At 39.1% G+C, this 26,552-nt stretch overlaps 1 protein-coding gene across 24 annotated transcripts in view; it reads right to left on the reverse strand.

Annotated features, from left to right (window-relative positions):
• Positions 1-2,292: 2,292 nt before the first annotated feature.
• ank1a (ankyrin 1, erythrocytic a) overlaps positions 2,293-26,552 on the reverse strand; it is a 121,095-nt gene continuing 96,835 nt past the window's right edge. For 5 of the 24 annotated variants that reach the window (XM_027016862.3, XM_081713861.1, XM_081713884.1 and 2 more), the window contains 21 exons: positions 25,022-25,118; positions 24,656-24,734; positions 24,249-24,364; positions 23,876-24,100; positions 23,618-23,772; positions 23,117-23,328; positions 21,290-21,494; positions 19,597-19,693; positions 19,243-19,471; positions 18,864-18,992; positions 18,567-18,686; positions 18,380-18,464; positions 18,161-18,235; positions 17,818-17,949; positions 17,311-17,466; positions 10,124-10,778; positions 9,421-9,757; positions 6,252-6,335; positions 5,240-5,383; positions 3,294-3,394; positions 2,293-2,506 (listed from right to left, as the gene is read on the reverse strand). In XM_027016862.3, the coding sequence (XP_026872663.2) occupies positions 3,320-3,394; positions 5,240-5,383; positions 6,252-6,335; positions 9,421-9,757; positions 10,124-10,778; positions 17,311-17,466; positions 17,818-17,949; positions 18,161-18,235; positions 18,380-18,464; positions 18,567-18,686; positions 18,864-18,992; positions 19,243-19,471; positions 19,597-19,693; positions 21,290-21,494; positions 23,117-23,328; positions 23,618-23,772; positions 23,876-24,100; positions 24,249-24,364; positions 24,656-24,734; positions 25,022-25,118 (3,407 nt within the window). In that variant the 3' untranslated portion in view covers positions 2,293-2,506; positions 3,294-3,319. Of the gene's footprint in view, positions 2,507-3,293; positions 3,395-3,876; positions 5,389-6,251; positions 6,336-7,309; positions 9,363-9,420; positions 9,758-10,123; positions 10,779-14,518; positions 17,187-17,310; positions 17,467-17,817; positions 17,950-18,160; positions 18,236-18,379; positions 18,465-18,566; positions 18,687-18,863; positions 18,993-19,242; positions 19,472-19,596; positions 19,694-21,289; positions 21,495-23,116; positions 23,329-23,617; positions 23,773-23,875; positions 24,101-24,248; positions 24,365-24,655; positions 24,735-25,021; positions 25,119-26,552 lie in introns of those variants that run through there. The other 19 variants (XM_081713875.1, XM_081713870.1, XM_081713872.1 and 16 more) reach the window with 18 other exon arrangements.

A 26,552-nucleotide genomic window follows, 5' to 3' on the forward strand; every position in this document is an offset into this window, starting at 1 on the left:
ATAGTCTAGACCCAAAGATGCATTAGGAAAGGAGTAGTGTCAAATTGTACAGAATGTCTGTGTGAATATGTTTGTATTTGTGTGTTTGGGGAGGGAACTTGGGAATGGTTTTTTTTGTGTAAGAGAGAGATTGTGTGTGTGCGTGTGTGTGTGCGTGTGTGTGTGTGTGTATGTGTGTGTGTGTGTGTGTGTGAGAGAGAGAGAGAGAGAAAGTGTGTGAGTTTGTGTCTGAGGAGGGAACTTGGAAATGGCATTTCTGGGACAGTGCTACAGTCTAATCACAGTGCTTAGTAGGTAAGTGTCTGCTATGCTCAAAAGAGAAAAAACAAATTGCACAAAGAGTATCACCAGTATTATGTAGCATTTCATACATCTACTTATATACTCATTTTCCTCAGGAATGGCTGGTAAGTCTGAGTTTCTGTTATAGGATACCACAGACTTTGTAGCTTTGCTAGTGATACAGACTAAATGAAAATAAAGTTAAAACACTATTTTCAAAGGTAGAGAAATAAGTACTGACAATCAGATTATGACATCATATTCAATGTTTTGCTTTGTGGATACATACTGATTTAAAAGCTTAACTGGGAGTAAATGAATGTCTTTATTCTCACTTATATTATTTAATTTATTTTTACTAGTCACCTGTTGGTGCCCCAAACATTCTGTGAAAACACCCCCCCCCACCCAAAAAAAACCCAAAAAAACCCACAACCAAAGAAACACAGAATACAGAAAATGCAGACATGTAATTGATAAGTGAAATATTCCAGACTGGCTCATTTTATACTAAAGCAGATGTGCCTATAGTGGCTATTGCATCATAATATTTGCTTCATGCAGTATTGGAAAACTTCCAGTCACTCTCTCCTGTGAGCCAAAAAATATTCCTTTTTGTGACATCTTATTAATTTCCAATCATTGTGAGGTGATTGGGTATCTCATGTTGTTTGCGTCTATCCGTCATATAAAATATGAAAATATGAAACATGTAAGTTAAAAGAAAGACCTAATCACAGCCTTCTGGTGATGATCTCCAATCATGTTACCTGGACTCTTAGAGGACACTGCATGTTTTATAACAAAACTAAACCTGAGCTACTGATATCTTTGAAATGGAAGACTTAGTTGCTACATTTGCACTGGAGCATGGAGGTCAGGCAGCTGGAGATTGTGTAGGTGCATTTGTGCGTTGTGTGTGTATGTGTGTGCATGTGTCAGTTCACTCAACTAAGGGCAGGTGGGTGAGTGGATGTCCTTTTTTCACACACCCAATTCCATTCACAATTAATTATTTCCTCATAAATGGATTTACTAAAAAGGCAATTTAAGAAGTCAGTTATAGAAAGCAAATCTCCACCAAAAAATAAATATCTATTGCAGGCAAAGCCATTTGGTGGAGAGACAGCAATGGAAAAATCAAACACAAAGTGAGAAAACAAAGAAACAGCAAGAACACCAACATAAAACCTCATGGACATTACATGGATATTTAAAAACATACAGGCAGAAAGAACCTCATTCCCAAATCTGTCTCAGATAACCTATATTAATACTGACAATATACACACTGTCTATTGCATTGAACCAAACAAGAACATGGATAGAGACGGTATCGGGATATCAGCAGCATCGTTGTCGCATAGGTTTCGTTTTTTTCTTCTTTTTTTAAAAACTGTAACGTAAATCACACAGACACAGACATAACACACATTAATGTAGTATTTGAGTGCATTATGTACAATACCAGTGCTAGAAATTTCCAAGTAAGATAGCATTCAGAAGTTCAGTGTTAACATTAGAATTAACTAAGATGAATTTTGGAAGACTCAAATTTGTAGGAGTTGGAGGGAAAACTGTTATTTGATTTGTCTATGTGTGTGCTAGTTTTTGCATATCATTTTTGAACCATGGTCTTTCTGCAATACAATATGCTGAGCTATGACCTTGGTTTTTAGCCCCCATATTTCTGTTTGGGTTACTCTCATCTCTTTTCACACCTCAGGAATCCTATAATCCCATAATCTTTTGCTGTCTGTGGTGTAAGTAAAGGCAGGCCATGCGACAGCAGTCTCACATGCTGATACAGAGATTACAGGAAGCACTTTTCGGATGCTTGCTTTTTTTATATATATATATATATATATATATATATATATATATATATATATATATATATATATATATATATATATATACACATATATATATATACACACACACACACACACACACACACATATATATATATATATATATATATATATATATATATATATATATATATATATATATATATATATATTTTTGGTTTTCATTTTATATGAAATCATGCCTCTAGCCTAGTTCTGATTTTAGGTTTGTTTGAAAAAGAATGAAGTCATAAAAGCCATCTTTTGGTACTGGTGTCCACAGGTTGATTTCTGCTCTCAGGTTTCCATTTATTCGGTGCTTGCTGCCATCATATGTCTATGAGAGAAGTTTTGGGTATAAGAGACGAATCCTGCAGTAAAGAGATAACACAACATGCAGATGAGGCATGACAGTCAACAATGTTCAAGACTCGTTTCATTTAAAGCAATGACCAAAAAATGTTAAGTGCTTCTTAAAAACAACCGCCAAAACAATAGTCTACACAAAATGATATGTACAGTATTGAAGGAAAAAGATTATCTTCTTTCAAATCCTGAATTATGCATTTCCAGCATCAAATCTACCACCAATTTTTAACATTGTAGGAAAATGAGCTATAGGAAAATGCACATTTGAAAAATGTACTTCCAAAAAGATCTTTACACATCCTACTGTGGGCCTTAATGAGAATGTGTTGTATTAATCAATCCCCGTACTTATCAGACTACTGAGACTTGTGTCAAGATTTGGCCATGGAGGTAGATAGTATTTCATCAGGTTTGAATTCAGATTATATCTAATGTATAAATAGCACTACCAATAACGTTCAAAAGAAAGACTACATGTAATTTCAAAAGTGGTCATTTCTATTTGTCATTGTTAAGAATGACAAGAATATATAATGTGCATTGGAAAGAATCTTATTTGACCTTTGACCAGATGAAGATTTGTCCAGCTATCAAGCGATCCTCACTAACCTTTATAGAGATATTAATATTCAGTACATAATACTCTGCCAACTTGTTTGTATAGAGCAAACATTTGATAGCACAACACAAATACCATCAAAAGCATATGTGCCCAGCCTGTTGGAATGGCTCTTTCACATGTAAGGTTGGAGGTTTTATATGAGTGTGAAGTGTGACTATGGCCAGTACCTGGAGGGTTGCCTCGAGCTCTCTGCTCACTGCTTTACTCTCCGAAGGGTGGCACATTTCACTATCTGAGCCCCAGCCTTCTTCACATCTACAACCTCTGACTACAGTGGTGAAGAGTGTGGAGAGGGCAACGGTAGTGTTGGGAGGGGATTTAGCAGAGGAGGAGAGCACAGGAACATCAAATGAGACAACCGGGGGTGGGGGAGGGGTCGAAGATGAACACAGGGCAGAGAGGGGATGAAGGATGAGATGTGGGAAGAGGGAGAGAGAGAGAGGTGTCAGGAAAATGAAAGTGAGACTCAGCAAAAAGTGATATAATCAGACAATAAAGATGGGGGTATTATCAAATAGTCATGGTGGCGGTGGCACAGAAGAGAGAGAGAGAGAGAGAGAGAGAGAGAGAGAGAGAGAGAGAGAGAGATGGAGAGACATAAAAGAAAGGTGGATAATTTCAGTCCAGATATAGGCAGAGGAGGAAGAAGAAATGAAAAATAAATCAGAAAGAGACCAAAGAGGAGTAACATCAGAAATGTCTACAGATAAATTAGCGGTACTGCACGCAGAAGGACAACCACATTCAACATTTAGAGCAAACAGAATTTTAATGGAGTAGAATGCATACAGGGAAACATCACAACCAAGGACACAACCTTTATCAAGGGTTTTAAAAAGGGACCAAATAAGAGAAAAAAGACCAAATAAACACCCACAAAGAGGAACCAGAAATGTCAGACTTAGACATGTTATTAAAACCACTTCAATATCTATAATTTGCCAGGGACTCACAATATAGCAGAAAAGCAGAAGCCATAGAAGCCTCTAAGGCACTGTTTTTAAATGGTGACAGTTCTGAGTATAATAAACATTTGCTTCACTTTGATATACTGAATTACTGATTACTACATATATTACAATATTACATTCTATGAGTTCTATATGTTGATCAATTAGCTCCTATTGTTGTAAAATTCTTGCTAAGCTCCCTGGCTGTGATTGGTTCCTCCTTTTGGGACATAATGAAAATGAGGTGATAAAAAAGAAAACCAAGTGCATGCTGGAGAAAAAAATAACCATGATGCACTACAGGAGGTTGGGAAGAGAAAACTCAAAGACAAAACTACTTCAATGCTTTGTTAGGGACCTGAGAGGTAGAAACCCTTAAAAGAGCTTCATTTTTACTGTTTGGAGCAGTTAATAAATGATTGTTATGCTTTAGCTGTTAATAAGTATGTTGATATGTATGATTCATTTTTTTCTTGTGTCCTAAGGCTCAATGTTTTGTTTTCTGTCACTTGTTCCTATTTCCTTCATAAGCACAATTTCATAGTATAAGAATTATGTACGATGTTGGTGTGTGTGTGTGTGTGTGTGTGTGTGTGTGTGTGTGTGTGCGTGTGTGTGTGTGTGTGTATATGTATATATATATATATATATATATATATATATATATATATATATATATATATAATTAATACCTGAGTAAAGGTGAAAAAGTCAGGGTTGTTGATCATTAACATGCTTTTACCACCAAAGAAACAACATGGAAATACCAAAATTTTTAATGTTACGAATATATGCCAGATCAGCCTTTAATTATAATTTGCACTACACACTTTAGTTTGCATCTTACGTTAATAAATATCTTGGTAGATGATATATATCATGGCACACCTGGTCAGTGGACATATTACAAACAGCATGAAAAGGAACCCATTGCCAGTCCATGTTTGGACATTCCATTGCTATAAATTCCATTGCTGACTCTTGGAATAAGTATTCGTAAATCTTCTTTCAAATGAAAACAAAACAAAAAAAGTCTAGATTCAATGCACTACTTTTAAACACATCCAATATATGTACTGAAAACACTACCCAACTTGTAGCACAAATCAACCAAGCACAGTCCACACTGGCCAGCTCAGATCCAGGCGTGCTCAGAGGCCCACCTTATTCTCTCGGCCCAAGACGGCGTAGCTCATGAACTGTTCGGCATCCAAGTCCAGCACATCCACTTCATGGGGCAGTCCCTCTATAATGAGCTCCTGACCCCCCTCCTCTCCCTTCCCTCTTCGAACCACTTTCCGCACAATCTATACTGCCAAATGCGCAGACGGAGACAGAGTGGACATGGAGGGAGCAAATAAAAGGAATGGATGATTAAGGAAACAAATGAGCAGGATAAGAGGCGAAACAAAATAATGAGGCAAAGGTGAAGCTTAATTTCGCAGAGCACCAAACTGTGTTTGCCAAAATGTCGAGTGAGAAGTTTCATGTAAGCAAAGAGAAGAAATGGGGTGAAGAAAGAAATGAGACCAAAACAGACTAATGTGAGAGCTGGTGGAAGGGTAGGCAAGAGGATGTGGGGTCTCTAACAAGGGACCTGCCTTCACATAATCTTTTACCAGCTTCCATACATCATTTAAATCAGGCCCAAAGTCTTCTTCATCTCTTTCTCATTCTCCACTGTCTCTCGCTTGCTTTCCTGAGATAGCTGAAGATTATGTGGTGTAGGTAAATGGAAGTAGAAACTATAGGGCTGTCAAAAATAATTAACTGGAGATTGACAACTCTGCTGCATAGCATAGCCTTACGACTGTCTTTGCAATCCTTGCAATATTTGCCTGAACAAGTAGTTGCAAAGAGCAAGAGGTGAATGCAGCAAAACAATAGACACATGACAGATAGTCCCAGCAACCAGTCAATATGTTGCAAGGCCACTACTGCATTTAATGCAAGATGTTTTGCTTTTTATGGTGAGGTATCTGACATCTGATGCACATCTACTTTGCTTTTGGATGCCATGTCACCCCATTAGCAACAAACAAATAGGGTGCCTGTGAACAAAATGATTATTGCTGTAATAATCATTTTTCCTGAGTCCAAGAGTAGTCATTCCATTAGGTAATGGGGTGACTTTGCTGCAGGCAGACAAGCAGTAGAAAGCATGGGAAAGCTGACCTTCTTGGTGACGATGTTGCCATGCTCATCTGTAAACTGCTCCTCTCTCACTTGCTCTCCAGGAAGGTCCTCGGCCTCATCACCCTACGTAATATATGAGAGTATAATGGCAGTGTGAAGAGCCTGAAGGAATGAATAGGCTTTTGGAAGCATGTCAGAACAGAGAAAATAAACTATACTGATATTTGAGTTCAAGGAGTGTATGTAGCGAGAGCTACACTTGCCTGAACAGAAGGGTTATGATCTTCCCCAGGATAAACACAATATAACTGTCAAATACTACAAACACTTCATATCAAAACAATGCAGACTCCACAATGTTCAAAAATATTTATCTCTCACATATTTGTACCTGCAAATCTCATTTTACCTGCTGGTCCATGTGAGAGTGGTTACCTGATAATTACAATATAACTTTCTGAATAATGGTCCGGATTATCATTCCGAGTCCTCTGAAAATATTTCACATGCAGAAAAACACATCACATGGCTCAACACTGCCCAAATGAATGGCCAATTACAAAACTGTAAAAATCTGGATGCAACAGCTCTAGGAAAGTTAATAAAAGAATATTTTGAAAAAGAATTGTGACTATGTATAGATACTATAGCCATAAATGGCTGAGAAGAAAAGAAATGACAGGACTCAGCAAGTAGTGAGGAGTTTGGAATTTAAATGTTTTTAAAATAGACTCCTAAAATCATCAGTGGCTTCACTACTATATATGAGCACCAACTGCCAGCCATTGCAAGTGAAGCACAGAGAAAATGGTGCGGCAAAAAGAAATGGACGTGTGCAGCCACTAACTCAGAGAAACATACCATAGAAATGGAGTCACACCTTTTGAATACAGAGGTACCTTTACAGTTACTTTTGACCTACATACAAACTTTAACAATGAGCCCTAATCATAAGTCCCAGCACTGCTGATGAGAACTGCATTAGCAAGTTAACGTTTTGAGATGAACTATTCCTTTAAAGAACCCAGGTGCTTGTGCTATTCTCTCCCTTGCCAGTTCTCGTCTCTCTCCCCCTCCCGACGCTCCAAAAACGGTACCTTCAGAATAACCCTGCGCCGCACCACACGCGTGGTAACATTTTCCTCCTCATCTGCCACGCTCTCGTCCTCCCCCAGCTCTCGGTCCAGCTGAGCATGGATGTACGTCAGCACGGAGCGCACAGAGCCACTTGCAATGTGCAGCACGTTCTGGCAGCTGATCACCAGGAAGGCCAGCACCACGAAGCTGAAGAGCAGCTCTGTGAGCAGAGCCCACATGGTGTCTCGGCAGGACTCCCTGTCTGCCTTCACGTGTTCATGCACACATGCAGTTCCTTAAGTTGCACTGGTTTAGTGCAGCTTCTCAGGCTGCTCAGAGACACTGCGCTGGTTAGTCAAGCTTTCTGTTTCCTCATGCCAGACCTCATCAGAAGAGCAGGAATAGACTGTGGTCCGAACCCATTCTCTCTCTCCCTCCCGGTCACATAAAGGTCCTCCCTTTTTTTCTGACACCAGTCAGCTGGATGTGGGAAGGGGCTGACCAAATGTCACCAAACACATTGGTTTCAGTGTCCTCTCTCTCTCTCACTCCTCCCTCTCCACTCTTTCTATGGCTGCTTCCAAAAACACCCTGTCTCCTATTGCACATGTGATCTGCATGCTTTAAATACCTTTGGCTGGACACCTCTGTGAAACCATTGGAAGACATCCAAGCAGAAATAAATGTGAATATTAAACCTCTGTTTCCGATCTCTGTTTTATCCGAGGACTGTACTAATGAGAAACAATCCAATTCAGTTTATTTTTTGCCATGCAAGTTATTTATCACCCTGTTCAGTACACTCTTTGGCTTCAAGTATCACATGGGATAGTAAGAGAACTGACCATTCTCAGCTAGCTAAACAGACCATTGTAAGCATTGACCTTAATGTTCATACATTCTCACCAAATATAACCTACAGAATCCCTCCCCCAATTGCAAAAAGAGCAGCAGCAGCCATAGTGAGTGTTAGTGTGAGAGGGAGTGGGCCAGGAGCTATATCTGGCACCTACTAGCTGTGTCCTTCTTGGGCTCTGAGTGTGTTAGTTTGTGTGTGTGTGTGTGTGTGTGTGTGTGTGTGTGTGTGTGTGTGTGTGTGTGTGTGTGTGTGTGTGTGTGCGTGTGTGTGGTGATGAACTACATTCATGCATGTCTGACTTACTGTACACCTTTACAAAAGAAGATAAATGTCTTCGGATATCAACTCTTTAGTAAAAGAGTAATGTAATTTCATTTCAGCCTGCCTTGAGCCTTTCAGTCTTCCTATTCACAACAACTAATATTAATTGGTCTCAGTAAGTTTGCACAAAGTCTTTAGTATTAGCCAGTTCTGAGTAATGAAAAAAGACTAATGCCAGTGGTTCAAAATAAATGAACAACAGAACAGTGTCCTTTGTTATTTTCTGAATGATGTACTTTGAATATTTTTCCATAACACATTTAAAATCAAGAACTGGCCTAAAAAGAACCCAGTGGAAATTTGGGCTCTAGTAGTAGTTCATTTTACAACAGCTAGAATAGTCATAGTGATGCCAGTAATCACAACAGTTAAACTAGTTAAACTAATCATCTAATGTTGCATACCAAGGTTAAACACTGTAGGCCTTGATATCAGTTAGCTTTTAAATGTGCTAATAATCAATTCTGTTTTAAATAACACTTCTATTGCATTATATATAAACAAAAAACGTTTACCTAATAAAAGTTCATTTTTATATGCGATTATATGTTACTGCAGGCTGTGTGACATAGTATACTAAACCAATCAGCACTGCTGCTAGCTTGACAATGGAGTACAATTAGGTGCTGTTGGTGCCAGTCTTGAGTAGGTACCAAAAACAAAAGAAGGTTGGTATTGGACCAGTGGCCAAACAGTGCAGCTTCAGTTTTATAGACAAAGGGTTCCAAAAGTTCTGGTACTTCATGGTGTATTGAAAAAAATCTATTTCTGGACCTCTAGTAATGTAGCACAAACCCATCTCCCACAAAGTAAAGGCAATCAATCACCTGTCTACTGATGAACTGCATCATGAAATGGATGTGTCACAGTCTAAAAATGAAGGCCTGAACAAAAATATACTGAGTGAGCCCTAGTATTGATCTCTTCCAAACCAACTCTGCTGGCACTTACTTGTCGTCTGAGATGCATGTCTTCCCATCCTGGAAGTTCAGGCACTCTGTGGGGGAAGCCCAGTCCTTTCTCGAAAGGCTGCGTTCCTCGGAAATGCCCCCGCAGGAATTCAGAGTGTCCCATGTCTCGCACTGGCTGGAGCAAGGGTTCCTGGGACAGATGGGACCGGCACAAATCTCCATCCACTGCTGCCCTCACTGAAGACATCATGGACTCCATGGCCTGTCTGGGACTGGGCGACTGTGGAGATCCTATCCAGTTCTGTGTGGGATCTGGAGCATGCCAACCAGGGCCAGACTGGTCCTGGAGGTAGGACAGGAAAGAACCACCACTCAACCTGAGGGAAGAAAGAAGAAATTAGTAGTAGAAGAGTTTTTGCAGAATCTTTTGGATAATCTAATTTTAAACAAACCCCCCCCCCCCTCCAAAAAAAAACCTCTTTTGTGAAAAGCAATTGTGCTATGAGAAATGTTTGCAGTATAGAATTGTTACTTTTGCTATATTTACTCAAAATTGACATATTTCAAAATTCAATGTGTCCAGAAGGGGGATAGTAGCCCAAAATGATGTAACCTCATTTATTAACACAAGCCATGAATTGCTGCTTATCTTCTGACTCTGACTCTCTAAAGTGAACTTTCGAAACAAAATAAACAAAAAAGAAAAAAACAAAAACAATAAATCCTCAGAAAAACAAACTCACCTTTCGCCATTGTGATCAGCCACACGGCTAAATCCTGATGACTCACTCATTCGAGAGTAAATCCTCTGCTGCCCTGCAACAAGAGACAAGCCTTCCTCTAAGCCTGCACCATCTCCTCCTCTATCTCCTCCTTCATTGCCTCCTCCCAGCCCCCCATCGGCTCCTTTGGGGCCACTGCCTGTGTCAGCAGTGGCCTCTCCTTTCTTGTCCATCTCCGACCCTTGACCTCTGTCTAGGCCATTGATGTTGACCCCTTTGCTCATGTCAGGGGTGGCGGCGCTGTTCTCTGAATCAGCCCCAATGGATTGGTCCTCTAGCAGCTCAACGGAGCCACTCAGCTCCCTGGTCACCTGTGTTCCACCTGGGGTTAGGCTTCCTGGCCTCCCTAGGCTCCCGTAGAACTGCCCTTCAGAGTCTTCAGTGTTGCTGCACTCTAGGGAGGAGTCCTCCACTGCCACCAGCGAGGGGCTCTTGCCTGAGGGCCACACCTGCACCTCAGACATCTCCATGAGTGTGTCTTCCTCTGTAGTGGCGATGGGCGCACACTCCATGCTTGACACTTCCTGCCAGTAGGGCTCTTGGCCCAGCGGCGAGGGGGGGCTGTGCTGCAGGGAGGTGGGCGAGAGCAGCTGCTCCTGTGCCACCAGCCCATAACCTGGAGTGACACAGAGAGAGGCACACTGACACAGGCCCCCCTGCGGCGCCACCCCGCCCCGCCCCATCCTTACCACCCTGGGAGGGATGTGCTCCAGACCAGGGTAAGCGTTGGGGGGTGGGGTGGGGTGGGGGAAGGAAAGGCAAGGATGACCTGGGGTCGCAGGAGAGAAGGAAAAGATGGGGGAGGTTCTTGCAAGCCAGAGCAGTCAGCAGCAGGAGTGCAGGCAGTGGGGCAGCAGCAAGTACTCAACCTAATACACAATCATCAATGCTGCCCCCAATACTGGCACTTACTGATAGAGGAACACACTGCCACCAGAGAAAGGGAAAGAAGGATAACTCTCATCTGTTACCAATCAGGAAGCAAAGACAACCCTACAGGCCTTGTGTGTTTGGGACTCACCGCCCACTCACACGCACACATGCATATGCTCTCATGCTGTCATTTGGAAAGAGCATGCATACAAGCTTTCCTGCATTTGTAGGCTACTTCACTCTTTCTGCTGAAAGCAAAGCTGCTCCAACTCCCATGGATAACCCAAAGAAGTCACCAGTTTAGTGAGAAAACCATGCAGCATCCCAAAATCCAACAAAGGTCCAACATAACTAAAAGAAAAACACATCCACTTCTTCAGAAAAAAACTGTTGGCATTTAACATTAAATTCATGATATTATTTACTAACACATTCCTTTTAGATGGAGGATAGGCAAACTGCTCTCTGTTCCTGTTATTTGCATGTATGCATACTTGGATATGACACTGGTTTTTGTAAAATATCACAATTTACATTTACATATACATCTACAATTTATAATAATGAAAACAATACACAATAAAATGTTAACATAATAAAATGTTAACATATTTATATGTGCATTTTATTATTTGTGTAAATGAACATGACTGTACACATAAAAATGAGAATCTCATATTAATGTTTTTTTTATTTGATCAAATTAGCAAACGAGAATGTGGTTGTGGGAGAATATAGCTGCACAGCATAGCACTGGCCTTTATCTACAGTTTATTTGTTTTATAATAACAAATGCAGGCTGTTGTCTGGCCGATACAACACTTCTATTACGCTAATGTTTTCAGGATACAAAGCTCCAAAATACTCCTAATCCCCACCTGTTAAAACTGGTTAGTCAGCACATGCAATATAATGAAAGATTGGTGATGCTTTTCTTGAATCAGGTAGACAAGTGCAGAAGTGGGCAGTTTGTGTATTGTGTGAAGCTGTTATCATGAAATTGTTATCCTGACAAAAAGCAATGGTCCTTTTCAACCAGTCCATATCCCTGACCTGTTTTATTGCCCTGATAAGGCTGTCCAATACACACTAAAAGGCTCCATCTGCCACATGGCCCTGGAATGTGAGTTCAACTGAAGTATACACTGCCTCACATAGCTTCATGTCCAAGCACAGTTGTTATAATTCTGCATTATGGTCTATTGTAAGAGCACTTAGCACAAGCTCAGTAAATGTTTTTTTTTGAAAATGCAAGAGCACTCCAGCCAATAGAAGATGGACTCAACTGACATGCTTGGCCTCCTTCCTTTTCAAGGAACTACTACATGATATGATAGCACTGTTATATCATAGACTGAAAACCATAGTATGTCAATGTAATACACTGATTCATTAAAAAAGTAATTTGTTGAAATATTAAAAAACTCTTAATAATGTTTAACCTTGAATTAGAATTTCAGGAATGATAAAAGATTTCTAAATTCATGGTAGGATGTCTGTAATGTAACTATATATAATGTGGTATAGAAGTATAGCATGGAGTGTTAAGATTGGACACTCAGAGAGAATGGATTCCCTTCCTCTTGGACCTCTCGAGATTTCTTCCTTAATTCCACACAGGGAGTTTTTCCCTGCCACTGTCACCACTGGCTTACTCATTAGGGATCTGGATCCAAACATTTGTAAAGCTGTTTTGTGACAACACGTGTTGTATAGTTAAATGTAATTTTTTACATAATGTGGTGCAAATTACATCAGATTTATATTGTATTCCTAGGAATACTTTAACATTAAACATTTTTAAAATCTACTGTTTAGTTTATTTTTTAGCCAAAATAGTACATAATTCATTTTCTCTTAAGTAAATCCCTTGTTTGCAATGATAGAAATTATTTAAAGGTATTTAACATTATATATAAAATTGTTAAATATTTTTTATGATATTTGTGCTATTGACCTACTTCAATATAAAGATATCAATATAAAGAATTTTAAAAGAGCAACATGCTTCCAGTTCTTTCTATGCAATTGAAACAATAATTCACCCAGAAATGTTGTTAATAACAATTGAAGGGCCAAGTGCCATTAAAGGAAACAAGAAAGAAAATCAGGCTGTGAGAGTAAGGGTAGGTAAGGGTCAAGCATGTTTAAAGGGTGTTCATGAGTTAGTGAATGCAGTAATTTAGTCACTGTGTGCATGCATGTCTAACATGTTTATGCGTTCTGGGAAAGCCTTTTGTATATGGAGGTATCAGGGTGTGTTGTGTGTCGCTGTGTACTAAAAAAACTAGCCAGGGGTATAACACACATTTGCCACTAGCTAGGAATATACTGTGTGCAGGGCATTCTAGTGACACCAGCTAGTCACATTTTTAAAAACTCGTAAAAAGTATTTATTATAAAGGGGCGGAGGTTACACATTTGTGTTTTATTATCTCTGGCTTAAAGTTCAGACTATATTCTGAGTGTAGATTTGTGGTTAGGTTGAGGTTTGTTGCACCATTTATTTGATTATAAATGTTTCCATGTGTGTAACAACAAAAACATAGGTACATATGAATGTCTATTCACACACACACACACACACACATATATATATATATATATATATACATAAACACAACACGTGAAGTTTTAGTACTTTGTGTGTGTACGTTCCTATGTTTGTATCAGCCTCTATGTCTATATTTCACACTACTTGCCACATTTATAAACATGAAATATAGCCATGCAAATAGACACAAACATAGGAAGACACAGACACACAAAGAACCAAAAATTATTCCAAAGTTACATGGAAAACTGTTAAAGAGGGTCACAGACAAACAATGATTGATGCAGAGCACAGATATATACACACATATAGAACAGACACTTAGTACCACAAAAACTATTTGGTAATGCAGTAGTTATGAAAAAAATCAAAACTAAAATTAAATCAAAATGCTTATAAAGACACATAGACATTGTAACTTGTGGAGCACTAATCACAGGTAAAGGTCTGACATGAAGCAAAGGACTTTTACAACATGTACCTTGGGGTGATAGTACAGTGGCCAAAACAACACCTTTGTCATCCTAATAGAGTAACTGCAGCTATGGTAAGACTTTACATTATTACACTATATGCCATGCTGGGCAAGCACAATTCAGCCCCACATGCAACACATACAGCATGCAAAACTGCAGTTTATTTGAAGGGCATTTCGATGTGGATTTTGCCAAACAGTCACCCATATGTCTGTTGCTTTGTCTCCATAGTCTAGACATAGCAATGCTGCTAGGACGTTGGACCATTAAAAAAAAGGTACACTGTTCTCACAAGCATTTCAAAAGTAACATGATCAAGATATTGTATGAATGCAGCAAATATGTCACCATATTTAAGCCCTTCAAGCAAAATGATACTAAAAAGTTGAGTGTCTCTGATACTCCATGCACATTCTATGGTAAAAGGAAGTCATAACATCATTGGGCCTCGAGTGCATGCAGACAGGCATCAGGGGAGGAAGACAGGAAGATAAGGGGGTTGTATGAGAAAGAGACAGAATAGGGAGAGGAGAGATGACAGGAGAAAGAAGACAGAAAGAGCGGAACAGGAGACAGAGACAGAAGGAAACATGGTAAGTCAGAAACACCTCCCTCCTGCAGGGGGCGCTGTGTACACAGCTAGTGAGGAGGGAATTTTGATCACAGAGAAGACTGGTAAGAAAGGTGATGTATTTTTGTGGGAGGGAAAAAAGAAGTGGTAAAAATGCAGGTTCAACAGGTCTAAAGATAAAAGAGATGAGGGCCAGAGGTCAACATGATGTCTGTATGAGGTCAAAGGTCGTAGAGGTGTGGAGGAGGAGGAAAAGGCTGGGCTGCAGATGACATGTCCAGAGAACACAAAGAGAGAGGTTAAATGGAAGACGATGGCACTCTGCCTAGATGGACAGTACACCATTAACTGCCCTTAGATTCTTGTCTATCTGGATCTTAGAGCAAACTTGTTATTTATTGTGCGAATCTTTCATGTGCTTCCAGCAGGGGCCACTCTACATGTCCTATTAGGAAATAAGTATGTTTTTGGGTACATGTGCCCATCTGAAAATAATGTAATTTACTCTGATAGGGTAAATTCAGTTTGACTGAGGGAGTAAAGTCCCATAAAACTGTCTTATGCTGCTTGGAGCTGCTATGCTGTTTCTGTACCATTGGTTCATTTTATGATTTGGAAAACTGGTGTGTAGGATTTTTTTTTGCTATGTGTAAGATGTGTACTAATATTAATACTGTAATATATACTACTAATATAAATGTGTAAAGGTTAAAAGCTAATTTTCCATAATAGGTAACACGGAGTTCAAATGCTTTCCATTGTTTGTTTGTTTTTACCTTGTTTTTGTATTTTCTACCAAGTTATTTATGAAATGGCCAGATGAGTTCACTTAAACTAATATTTAATTTGTTTGGTCCACAGAAATCATTAGAAGAACTAAAACCAATCTTCAGAAAACTAAAAGTAACTTTAAACTTTTTTCTTCACTCAAAGTATCAGTTCTCTGTAGAAATTTCCCCCCTAGAAGACGTTACACTGGTTCCTCATTTTCTGATTGGTCCTTACTGTCTGTCTATGCTCGCATCTCTTATCACCTGCAACTGAGCTCTTTCAGTTGAATGCCCTGCTATATTTTCACTTGTTTGGTGAAGTCTTGCTGATGTTACACTAGTTTCTGAACCTTTTCCCTAGTTTTTGAGTTTCTTAAGGTGAAACGCTTTGGTGGTTTTGTTATTTTGACTTCGGCTTTTTGCTTGCTTCCATGTTTGTAATTATGGATATGTCCCTGTTAATAACCCTATCTGCCTGTATTCTTGATTGCGTCGGGAAAAGCGCTAATCAAGCTTCTCTGCACTTGCAACCTCTCTCTCCACTGTTTCAAAAATCATTTGCTTTGTGACTGCTATTACAGTGTGATGTTGAAGTTTGAGTATGAAACAGATATTTAAGTAATGATTCACTGGTTTTACATGACGATGAATGGATGTTACACCTCCCTGTTTCAACATTACCTTAAATTACTTTTTTTAACACCTCAGCTCAGCTCAGATCTGAGATCTGGGTTATCTTTTTCCTTCTCCTCCCCTTTGTTCATTACAGTCATTAGAAGGCATATTTTATTGTTGTCTAACCATTCTCTAGCCCTTCTACATTGCCATTTTCTGACCATAAGATTATAGTTGACTGTTTTTTTTTTTCTGTTTTTTGGGGGGGTGGGGGGGTGGGGGGGGTGGGGGGGTGGGGGTGGAAATACAGTCTGTAATTGTACAGATGAACCATAACATAGATTTGTCTAACAAACTGAAAGATGCTGAAGTCCTGATGTGGTCTTTAACATTTATATTACTGCATTTCCTTTTTTATTGGTATAAAAAAGGTATATTGGTGTATCTGGCAAAAACTTCAACTTACTCAAAATTAAACTGCCAGAGTCCTCACACACACCAAGCATGCAGCCCATATTTCAATCATTCTCCTTCAGCTGCTCTGACTGCCTGTATCATCCTTGGTTAAACACAAGCTATTTTTTTCTAACCTTTAGTGCACCACATCGGTTTGTCCCCTTTCTTTCCCTGAGCCTTTGCAACTTAACACGCCAGCTTGCAAACATGTTTCATCTGGTATCGGCTTACCAGTGGCCCCTAAATCCACTAACAAGGGGCAGGTAATTCAATGCAATGGTCTCTACACGTTTCACAATTCATTCATCCAAACATGTGCCAGTCATTTACAAATCACGATGATCTTTTTATTACTGTAACTATTATGTTGGTAGCAAGAGATAACTTTTACTTAATTTTAATATAAACAAAAATATTAGCATTATTACTATGTTAATAAAACCCACCTCATGTAATTATTGGGAGTGGAGCACCTTTGAGCAGCTTTCATACTTTTGTTTATGTGACAAATCAACCTGAACATAAAGTCTTACATACATCATGTTATCTACAGAAATGCTGATTAATATTACTCAGATAAAAGATGGCAGCAGACTGTAGGGATCTCCTCAGTTCTGGTCCTGGTGACAGTTGAATCAATTAGGTGGAATTCTCAGCCAAGTTCTCGGACATGAGCAGTTGGAACAAATAACACGGGAGTGGCTGTTAGCTAGAGGAGAGGGGAAGTCTGGCGTTCAGGGTTGGGGTGGGGGCTCACATGGGACAGGGAGGAAGGGTATCTTAGGACAGGGAAGGGGGGTCACAGAGGAACAATGGTCTGAAGCATCTCTTACCATTCATCATGCCAGTAGAAAGGTGGTCTCGGTCATTGTGGCGGCGTCTAGATGTTTCGTGTTCCCGGTTCCCCTGTTGACCTGCCTGTTGTCCCTCAAGCATGTTCACAATGTCCATTCGATCAATGCTCTTCAGAGCCACAAACAGGCTCTCCACTACAGCAGTGGAACGTAAAAAACAGAGCATAGCAAGACAGTAGGGACTGAGGACCTTAAGACACCTATGTTAAAACCAGAATATTAGAATATAATGCTTTTTAATACTTCTTTAACAGTTTTTAAATGATTATTAAGTAAAATCAAAATCTTATCAAATATTAAACATTTTTGCTGCATTTGTATTAAATAAATTACATATCAACTGATGAGTTTTTCATGGTAATATAGGAACTGAAAATGAAAATGCAGAAAATGTTTCTTCTGTAACATTTACAATCATCTTTACAGTGCCAGGTTGTTTGGATAGTGGGTCTTAAGTCATTTATTCACAGTGGATAGAACACTTACTCTTTGCCTTCTTTCCTTCTCGGGTTGCCCACACATGAAGCAATGCTGAGCTCTGCTCCAGAAGGGAATTGGGATTCTCCACACGGATCTTATTAATTTCATCAACATTGAACTGAAGTTCTCGAGCCAGTTCTACAGAAGATTTACAGACACTTTATAAAACTTACAAACTTACACAAAATGTTGTGATAACAAAAAAACATTTGAAGTAAAGCAATTTCTATACAATTTTGTGATTAATGTACAAAGAAGTAATGGGCCTCCAGATATGTCTTGGCAAGACATACCTTGATGAGCAATCACACACACACTCTCACACGCACACACATGCTCACTCACTCACCAGCCCAACTCAGTCCCAGCTGTTCAGCTATTACAGCCATCTTTAACTCCGTCCTTTCCATGGCGCTCATTGATGCTGCAGAAATCAGACCATCATTGGCTCAGACCCTCTGTAGTCTGATCCTAGAGCTCAAATCTTCTTAAAAGCAGGATCAAGCAAATGTAGAATGAGGTATGGACATGAAGCATGCATGAGAGCTATATGCAGGATTGTTCTTACCCATAGCTGGTTCATTGAGAGCACTGTACCTCTCTCTAAGGGCCAAAGGGGTTAATGTCTTTCTTCTGTCATCACCCCCTATTATCTGATAATGGTAAATAAAGGGACTATTCAAATTAAGATATGTGCATATGTATCTCATTATTTGATTAAGAAATTGTAGGATATATAAAACCTTTTTTATTACCTTTATGCATGGTGGCATGGTAATATTGAGGTTGCAGAGTACTTGCTGGCTGTCCTCATACTTGGTAGACTTGCGTAAGAAGGACAAGAAACCAGATGGGTCTTTACTGCTATCTCTTACCTGAAAGAGTAGAAAGAGATGTAGCAAAGGCCAAGAAAATAACCTGAGAAACATATGCCAAAGCCATATCAGTCCCTATTGGTCAAAGGTACCTGCTTGAAATGAAGGATAAAGAGATTAGGGCACATTGTTGAAGTAACTTGGTAAGTGAATGGAAACAAAATGGGATGCATGTACCTTTACTGAGACAGGAAGTCTGTTGTCTCTGAAAGCCTGGAAGCTGAAACAGCGGGGCTGCTGGGTAGCTTTGCGCATTGGAACCAAGTTCCCGGAGCACTCCAAGTGTAATGGCATGCCCTCCAATACCTGAGAGTGGCCACACATGACCAGAAAGTACAAATAACTACAGCTCAGTCACATTTATAATGGCAGTGAATGATTGGTCATGTTTATAAAGTCATATAGATGATTCAATTCTTTAAGGAGCCTTTATAAATGCATGTTTATAGTGTTATATAAATGATTCAATACTTTTAGTAGGGTCTTTAAACTAAAGGGTTACCATCTGTCGTATTCTCTCCATTTCTTAATTAAGGCTCCCTTTTTCCTGTCTGACCTCAATATCTCTGCTGCGGGCCACTTCAGTGAAGTTCTCATGCTGCTCCAGGGTCTTGTCCATCTTGTCATCGGTCATACAGTAGCAGCGAAGTCGACCCTCCCGTGCCTCGTTCATCTTGGCGAACACCACAAACTTGGCCATGTAGGGCACCGCGGACAGCTCACGGTATAGCAGGTTGGCGAAGGAAACAGCTTCTGCAGTTCGAGGACAGTCTGCTAGCCAGAAACTGTGGAGAAAAAAAGAAAACCACGGGATAAAAAAAGAGAATAAAATCTTCTTAAAATCATCAACAGTGATTTCCAAAGACATGCTACAAGGTTCATTGTCTTTTCAGGAATTTTGTTGTCTTACCGTGCAGATACATTGGTGGTGAAGTTGGCACAGTCATTGGCATATATAAGTTTGGTAGTCCCAGTTATATCCTCCCACTGGGCGGGGGCAGTACCACCTAAAAAATACAGAGGGCCTGAAGTTAACTCAACTAGTCTTAAAAATTTCAGATGGTTTTTATAATAATAATAATCTCTAGTAACTCTAGTAATCTATAGTAACTTCCACAGTAGAAAGTAATAATGATTACTGGATAACTGGATTTTACTGGGTAACTGGATTGTGCTGGTAGATTATCATCTTTGGTCACTGGCCACTTTACTAGGAACAGCTATCTTGTACCTCAGGTGTATCTAATAGTTGGCTCTGCACAGTTACAGATTGTAGTTAATTGTGCCTGTTGCCATGTCTGTGTAACTGCTGAGCTGTGAGTGGTCCAACATACTGCTAATAGCAATCCTCAGCAGTGACTTCTGATGAAAAGCTACAGGATGGCTTATGCAAACTGACCAGTGATGAAGAGTTTGAGGATGGCTTACACAAACTCTGTATGACACATAATGGATTATAGACTTTACCAGTACAAGACTGTTCTAATTTAAACAGTGTTTGTTGTTGTAAATGAAAGCATGGAGTGTAAATCAAGCATTTAATTAAGCAGACTAGTGCTCATGTAATGATGGCTTTCAGTTGCATGTCATTTCACAGATATATCTAAGTTTTGGTGATGATTATTCTTTAAAGCAAAAACTACAGTTAAGGATCTTGGTGTAACTCTTCACAATGATTATTTCAGTGTCACATAAGAATGGTTGCCAGACCATCTTTAAGCTTCAGCTATGCAGAATCAGTACTAGTATTGGAAAGCCCTAGTAAGAAAGAGCATATTAACCCAGTGTTATTGAATTTGCTCTGGCTACAAAGTTAAGGCCCACATTGATTCTGAAGTCTTACTTTTTATGTTTCAAGTCCTTAATGGACTAACCCTGATATATATTCCTGATGTCTTGAAGGACTATATCCCACTATATCGTGACCCCTTTGCTCAGTTGTTGTTTTACTTATTTAACTTTATGATCTGGGATGCAAGCTCTATAAGTGTTTTAAATACTTATACATGCTAATTAATAATATTTATACTTAATACTTATTAAAATATTTAATTAATTAAATACTTAAATATTTAATTATTCTATGTAAAGACCTAATTTTGAGTCAAAAATCTCAAAGTGCAACATAAATATTATATAGTTTTAAAGATATTAAAGAATCATTATTATAAAAGGTAAATCCTTGCAAGTAAAATATAACATGAGCTTCTGTTTTCAGCACCCAGGGACCCCACTACAACAGTGTGGTTCTACTCAGGGACCCCCTACAACAGTATGGTTCTACCCAGGGACCCACCTACAACAGTGTGGTTCTACCCAGGAACCCTCCTAAAACAGTGTGGTTCCACCCAGGGACCCCCCTATAACAGTGTGGTTCTACCCAGGGACCCCCCTATAACAGTGTGGTTCTACCCAGGGACCCCCTATAACAGTGTGGTTCTACCCAGGGACCCCCCTACAACAGTGTGGTTCTACCCAGGGACCCCCCTACAACAGTGTGGTTGTACCCAGGGACCCCCCTACAACAGTGTGGTTCTACCCAGGGACCCCCCTACAACAGTGTGGTTGTACCCAGAGTCCACAATACAACAGTGTAGTTGTACCGATGACACTGCACAGCAGACGGAGGCTGGTGGTGTCGCCCTCGCCGGCGTCTCGTGGGCTCTCCTTCCAGGATGGGGGCAGCGGGATGCGCAGGCCAATGGGCCGGTGGAACTTACGGCGCCTCGGTTCCACAGTCACCACAGGACTGAACGTTGCCTGATTCCCCAGCAACTTGGCCACCAGCTCGTCAGGGACAGGCTGGGCCTAGTGCACCAGGGGTGGAACAAATAAAAAAAAAAGAACATATATATTGGGGGACATAAAATGGAATGCAAATGGGAAAAAGAAGCAAGACAGAGAAAGGACAAAGAGAAAATGTACACAATTAAAAGAAGTAATAAGGAATTAGATTAGAAATTAAAGGGATGCAATGATATACAATTTCAGAATTTGAACACAATATGATTATATAAATGACAAATGTATATGAAGAGCAAATGAAGAGAGGACAGATCATATATATATATATATATATATATATATATATATATATATATATATATATATATATATATATATATATATATGGGGTGAAGCAGAAGGAAAAAGACAGAGAGAATATATCAGTACATTAATGTCTCAGCAACAATGACAGTTGACACAGTAACAGAATACCAAGCAACACACAATTGGTCAGGCAGAAATATTTATTAATGTAAAAAAAAAAAAAAATTACAAAATGTTTTCTATTATATTAAACCTTATTCAAAAAACGGAACAGCAAATATCATAGTGTTATGTCTTTGAGTGATTTTGAAGATTTTGTAGGTGCAAGTATTGAAATCAAAGTCATATCTGGTTTTAAAGTATGTTTTACTGCTGGCTTTTGTAAATATTAGTTCTTTATATATATATATATATATATATATATATATATATATATGGAAGAAAAACGATAGTGCATGGTTAAATACTGTTATACTGTTTTACTGGTAGTAAAAACTTTGGTATGAGCTTCTGGTTACATTAGTATGGCAACAAAATGCATTCAAACCCAGTATGATTATGTCAAAATATTAAAAAGTATTGGAAGAAATGATTAAACTTTTGTTAGCTTTTATAACTTTCATGAATTTTATGTTTTTGAAGTGTCATTATATTTAAATATTAGTAACATATTTTTGAAGCAACTATAATTTCAAAAGCTTACTGATAGTTATGATAAAGGCACATTCCTAATGTTCATCATACAGTCATGACTTCCTGGTTCAGTCTTCTTGCACATACTCTTCCCTCTTTTCCACAAAACTTATACAAGCAATTTGACATTCAGAAAATGATTTACACCATGACCCACTACATTACAGATAATATGTAAATATCTACCACGCCAGCACAGCAGGAATGATGAAATCATTTGCAAGGTTTGGGAGAGGCACTTTATAGATCCTTAGCAACTGCACAGGGTGTTGTTTAGATGACTCAGAGACATGTAAACCCTTAGTTTTACAGCCATAGTGAACTAATGTTTTCATTATACACCTGATTTCATCTGCTTGTTGTACCTCATGTCTTACGTAATTTTGTCCTTCTTGTTCAACTCAACCGATGTCCTTTCTTCCTAACAGTACAAGTTCTGTAATGTACTCAGCACACCTTACATATCAATATCAACTGTAAAAAAAACCAGTCTGATGAGACGATAGCATTCCTTCCGTTTCACAAGATCAAGGTTAATGAAATATTTGCTCAGCTCTGCATTTTATTTGTAGAAAAGAAATGACAACACAGACAAGACCAAATAGGAATAAAATAAAAATTTGTAAAATACTATGTTAAGCTAACAATCGTCCTCCCTCTTCCTCCTGCTCATCCTCCCAGCTCACCTGCAGTCCGAGACGAACCCGCTTGGTGACAGCTGTCTCTGGAAAACTGGCTTGGACCATAGTCAGGACTTTGCTGGCCAGGTGACCCCCCTCTGGGCCAACCAGTTCACTCTCCTGCTGAATGCGGGAGACCACAGCGAAGTAGAGGGGGAAGTCAGTGGAGATGATGCGTCTGATGCGCTTCTTACCAAGCTCTTCCTGAGTTTCTAAGTCTAAAGGAAAAAACAAAAGCAGTGAAGTCAAAATAATCAAATAATCAAATTAAGTCAAAATAATTACTTGGTTAATGCCATTAGTAACAAAGTTAGTAGCTCTCTTGTGGTCCTCCCAATTCATTTAATATTCTTCGAGACCTGATAGAAAGGCCATTGATAAAGTAGTCAACAGCAAGTTCCTCATTGAAACTAACCTTGTTTACCTAAGTGACCATAAGCAACTGTGATATTAGGTCATGTAAAATAAGATGATGTGTAAATGATGCAAAAAAAACCTAGCACACACCTTCATCCATGCCATTGAGGATGGTCTCCAACACCTCATCACCATAGCGATTTCGATGCTCCTTCCAGACTGAACCATTTTCACTCCTCAGGACCACCAGCTCTCTGTCTCCCCGGCCAAGAGCCGCAAAATGTGGGATCTCTACGATTACTGGTCTGTTGAGGAACCGATGAACAAAAGCTGTGAGTCATAACTTAAAGCGTTGACACAGCTTTCTGCAAGACTTTTCTGGAGGGTTCATCAGGATTCTTTACTCACCCTAAGAACTGCATGCCAGCTGGACCCAGGGAGATGATCCGGCTAGCGAGCCCCTCGCCCTCCACCAGAGGGGGTGGCGTGGAGAGTTTTTGAGGCTTGACCAGGCGGCAGGTTATGCGTGTTGGGGCCGCACATGTTCGTGGTGGTATGATGACACGCAGACCATTGTGTCGGCTCCCTCTCATTGAGCCACCTCGTGCATCCACCATAAAACTCACCAAGAAGCTGCAAAACCAGAAGGAAATGACTGGCTGATTATTGTGAAGAAGAAATATCAAACCATTAGCAGCTATGGACTTTGCAGTTGTACTGAAGGTCCTTAATCTGGTTCAGGAAATAACTACAGCACTGAATAACTGTAGTCTGCACATACCCAGTGTGGATGGGGCTGGCTACTGGACTGACATTGTCTGAGGTTTCTGTGGCTGGACTGCTTGGGATTAATGAATCTTCATCATATTCTTTGGGCAAGGGGAGAGGGGTATGCTGCTGTGTGAGTGAAGGACAGAAAGACAAAACATATAAATATAGAATAACAGACACACACACACACACACACACACACACACACACACACACACACACACACACACACACACATTTATATTTAGTATAGTAGTATCTGCAGTGTACTGTAGACATAGAGGTAATAAAGGTAATAAAAACTTTCAGTGAAGGTTTCCAGAGAAACAAAGTGTTTCGAACAGAGGTCCTTCATCAGCTGTGTAAGCAAAGTGAACTTAGGAAGGATTTCTGTTTCTCAAGATGACTTATATATACCTGCTCAATGTCATGCTCTTTTAGTATGACTGTTTCAGGAGACACACAAGGGATCCTTGGAATAGCTGGTGAGTAGGTTCTGTTGACAGAAGTATGAAATAATAATAAGTAAAGCCATGTCAGACTGTTTAAAATGGGATGCCTACTATTTTGCCACTTGCCTCTCCAGTGTGATTTGCATTCAAGGCCTGTTTTCATTGTCCATTGTAAATTAGAACCATATGGACTTTATTCACAAAACTCACTATGCAATTCAAACATCTGTATTATAATTGTTCTTCTGCTGTTTGCTGCTTATCCTCTGCTTTTTCTCTCCCCACATTACATTTGAATAATTTTCAACATTACTGCAGCCCTCTCTCATACTCTATCACTGGCTTGGGGGAGAGGAATTCCTCATCATGGTCCTTCAAGTCGTCCATCTTCAAGTACCTGGCACCCTCTGTTCCCAGCAGCTCCTCGCCTAGCGTAAGAAGGAGGAGTAAAAAAGAGAAGGAACACAAGCGGTCAGTGGATCACAGGCAGACAAGGCAGAGATGACAAGATAAACAGGATTAGGAGATGCTACAGCTCGGATAGGAAGAGTGAGCGGGAATGGTGCAATAAAGGTGGAAATCGAGCTAAAGGTGGAAAAAGATGTTAGTGAGATGAGGGACTGCCACATACAGACCACAAACGCATCTGGCCTCATTCATGAACATGTCCTAAATAGATACATAAATTTGCTTGTAAAAGCAGTGCTTCTAAAAATCACGATCACCTGCAGTGGCTTAACAATTCTTAAAAAACATCCAGGTTGAAAGATTCTGGTAAAATAATAAATGGTATCCACAACCTGATTTATAGCAGTGGCCCTTTGATATGGCTTATTTAAACTCAAAACTGGCTACCTAAAGTTAACTTTCCATAAAGTTATGTTCTGCTGACGTTTCATAAATGAGGCCTATTCTTTATAAATTAATATGTTATAAATGAAATGTTTTGTGCTGATACAATGCTTGGTACTATTGCAGGACCTGATTAATGCAATTCATTCTTTCATTGTTGCACAAAGATCACAACTTTTTTTCATTTTTTTTTCAATTTTCTAAATAGTAATAATAATAGTAAAGCACTTTATTCCCTGTACAGAATCTAAAACAGAAAAAAACAAACAAACAAACAGCAGCACCCTGTATATGCCAGAGAATGTAGCTAACTGGGAAAACCCTCAGAGTCCATACTTGCATGTCCAGGACACATGTGCACTGGCACATATAGTATATAAATTATTTATTCCCTTAATGTCTCTTTTTAATTTTTCATTTTCTCAAATAAAATTTATTTTTAATTTTGGCAAATAAAGCTTATTTATTAAGCTTTATTATTCCTATTTTCTGTAAAGCACTTTTTTAAAGAAAAGTTTTTAAGAAAGTGTTATACAAAAAGTTATTATTATTATTATTATTATTATTATTATTAGTAGTAGTAGTATTAAGGCTTTTTAAGTAATAATAATAATAATAATAATAATGATTTCTAAGCTTCAAAGAAAAACATTGATTCATTGATTCACATAATAAGCTATATATAAAGAAAAAAAAACAAGCCAGCTATTAAGAGCCACATCTTTTAAATAACCTTTAAAAGAACCAGACTTCACACTGTAGTAGAGGCCAGCCCATTGGTTCAGTCACATATACATACAATCATCTGCACATAAACTCTTTTTAAAGTCACAATTTAAAACCATTTAAAGTTCAAAAATATAAATCCATAACTCAATATGCATACATATAATTGTCCCTCATTATTTCAAGAGTGTTCCAATGTGCAGCATGTTTTAAATTTTGTTTGCAGAAGGCTGCAAACCCATTAACCTGGGTTCACCCCAAGCTAGTTAAATAGAATTCACAGA

This window comes from Electrophorus electricus, chromosome 1 (genome assembly GCF_041902795.1).
Source record: "Electrophorus electricus isolate QZ-2024a chromosome 1, ASM4190279v1, whole genome shotgun sequence".
Classification (NCBI taxonomy): domain Eukaryota; kingdom Metazoa; phylum Chordata; class Actinopteri; order Gymnotiformes; family Gymnotidae; genus Electrophorus; species Electrophorus electricus.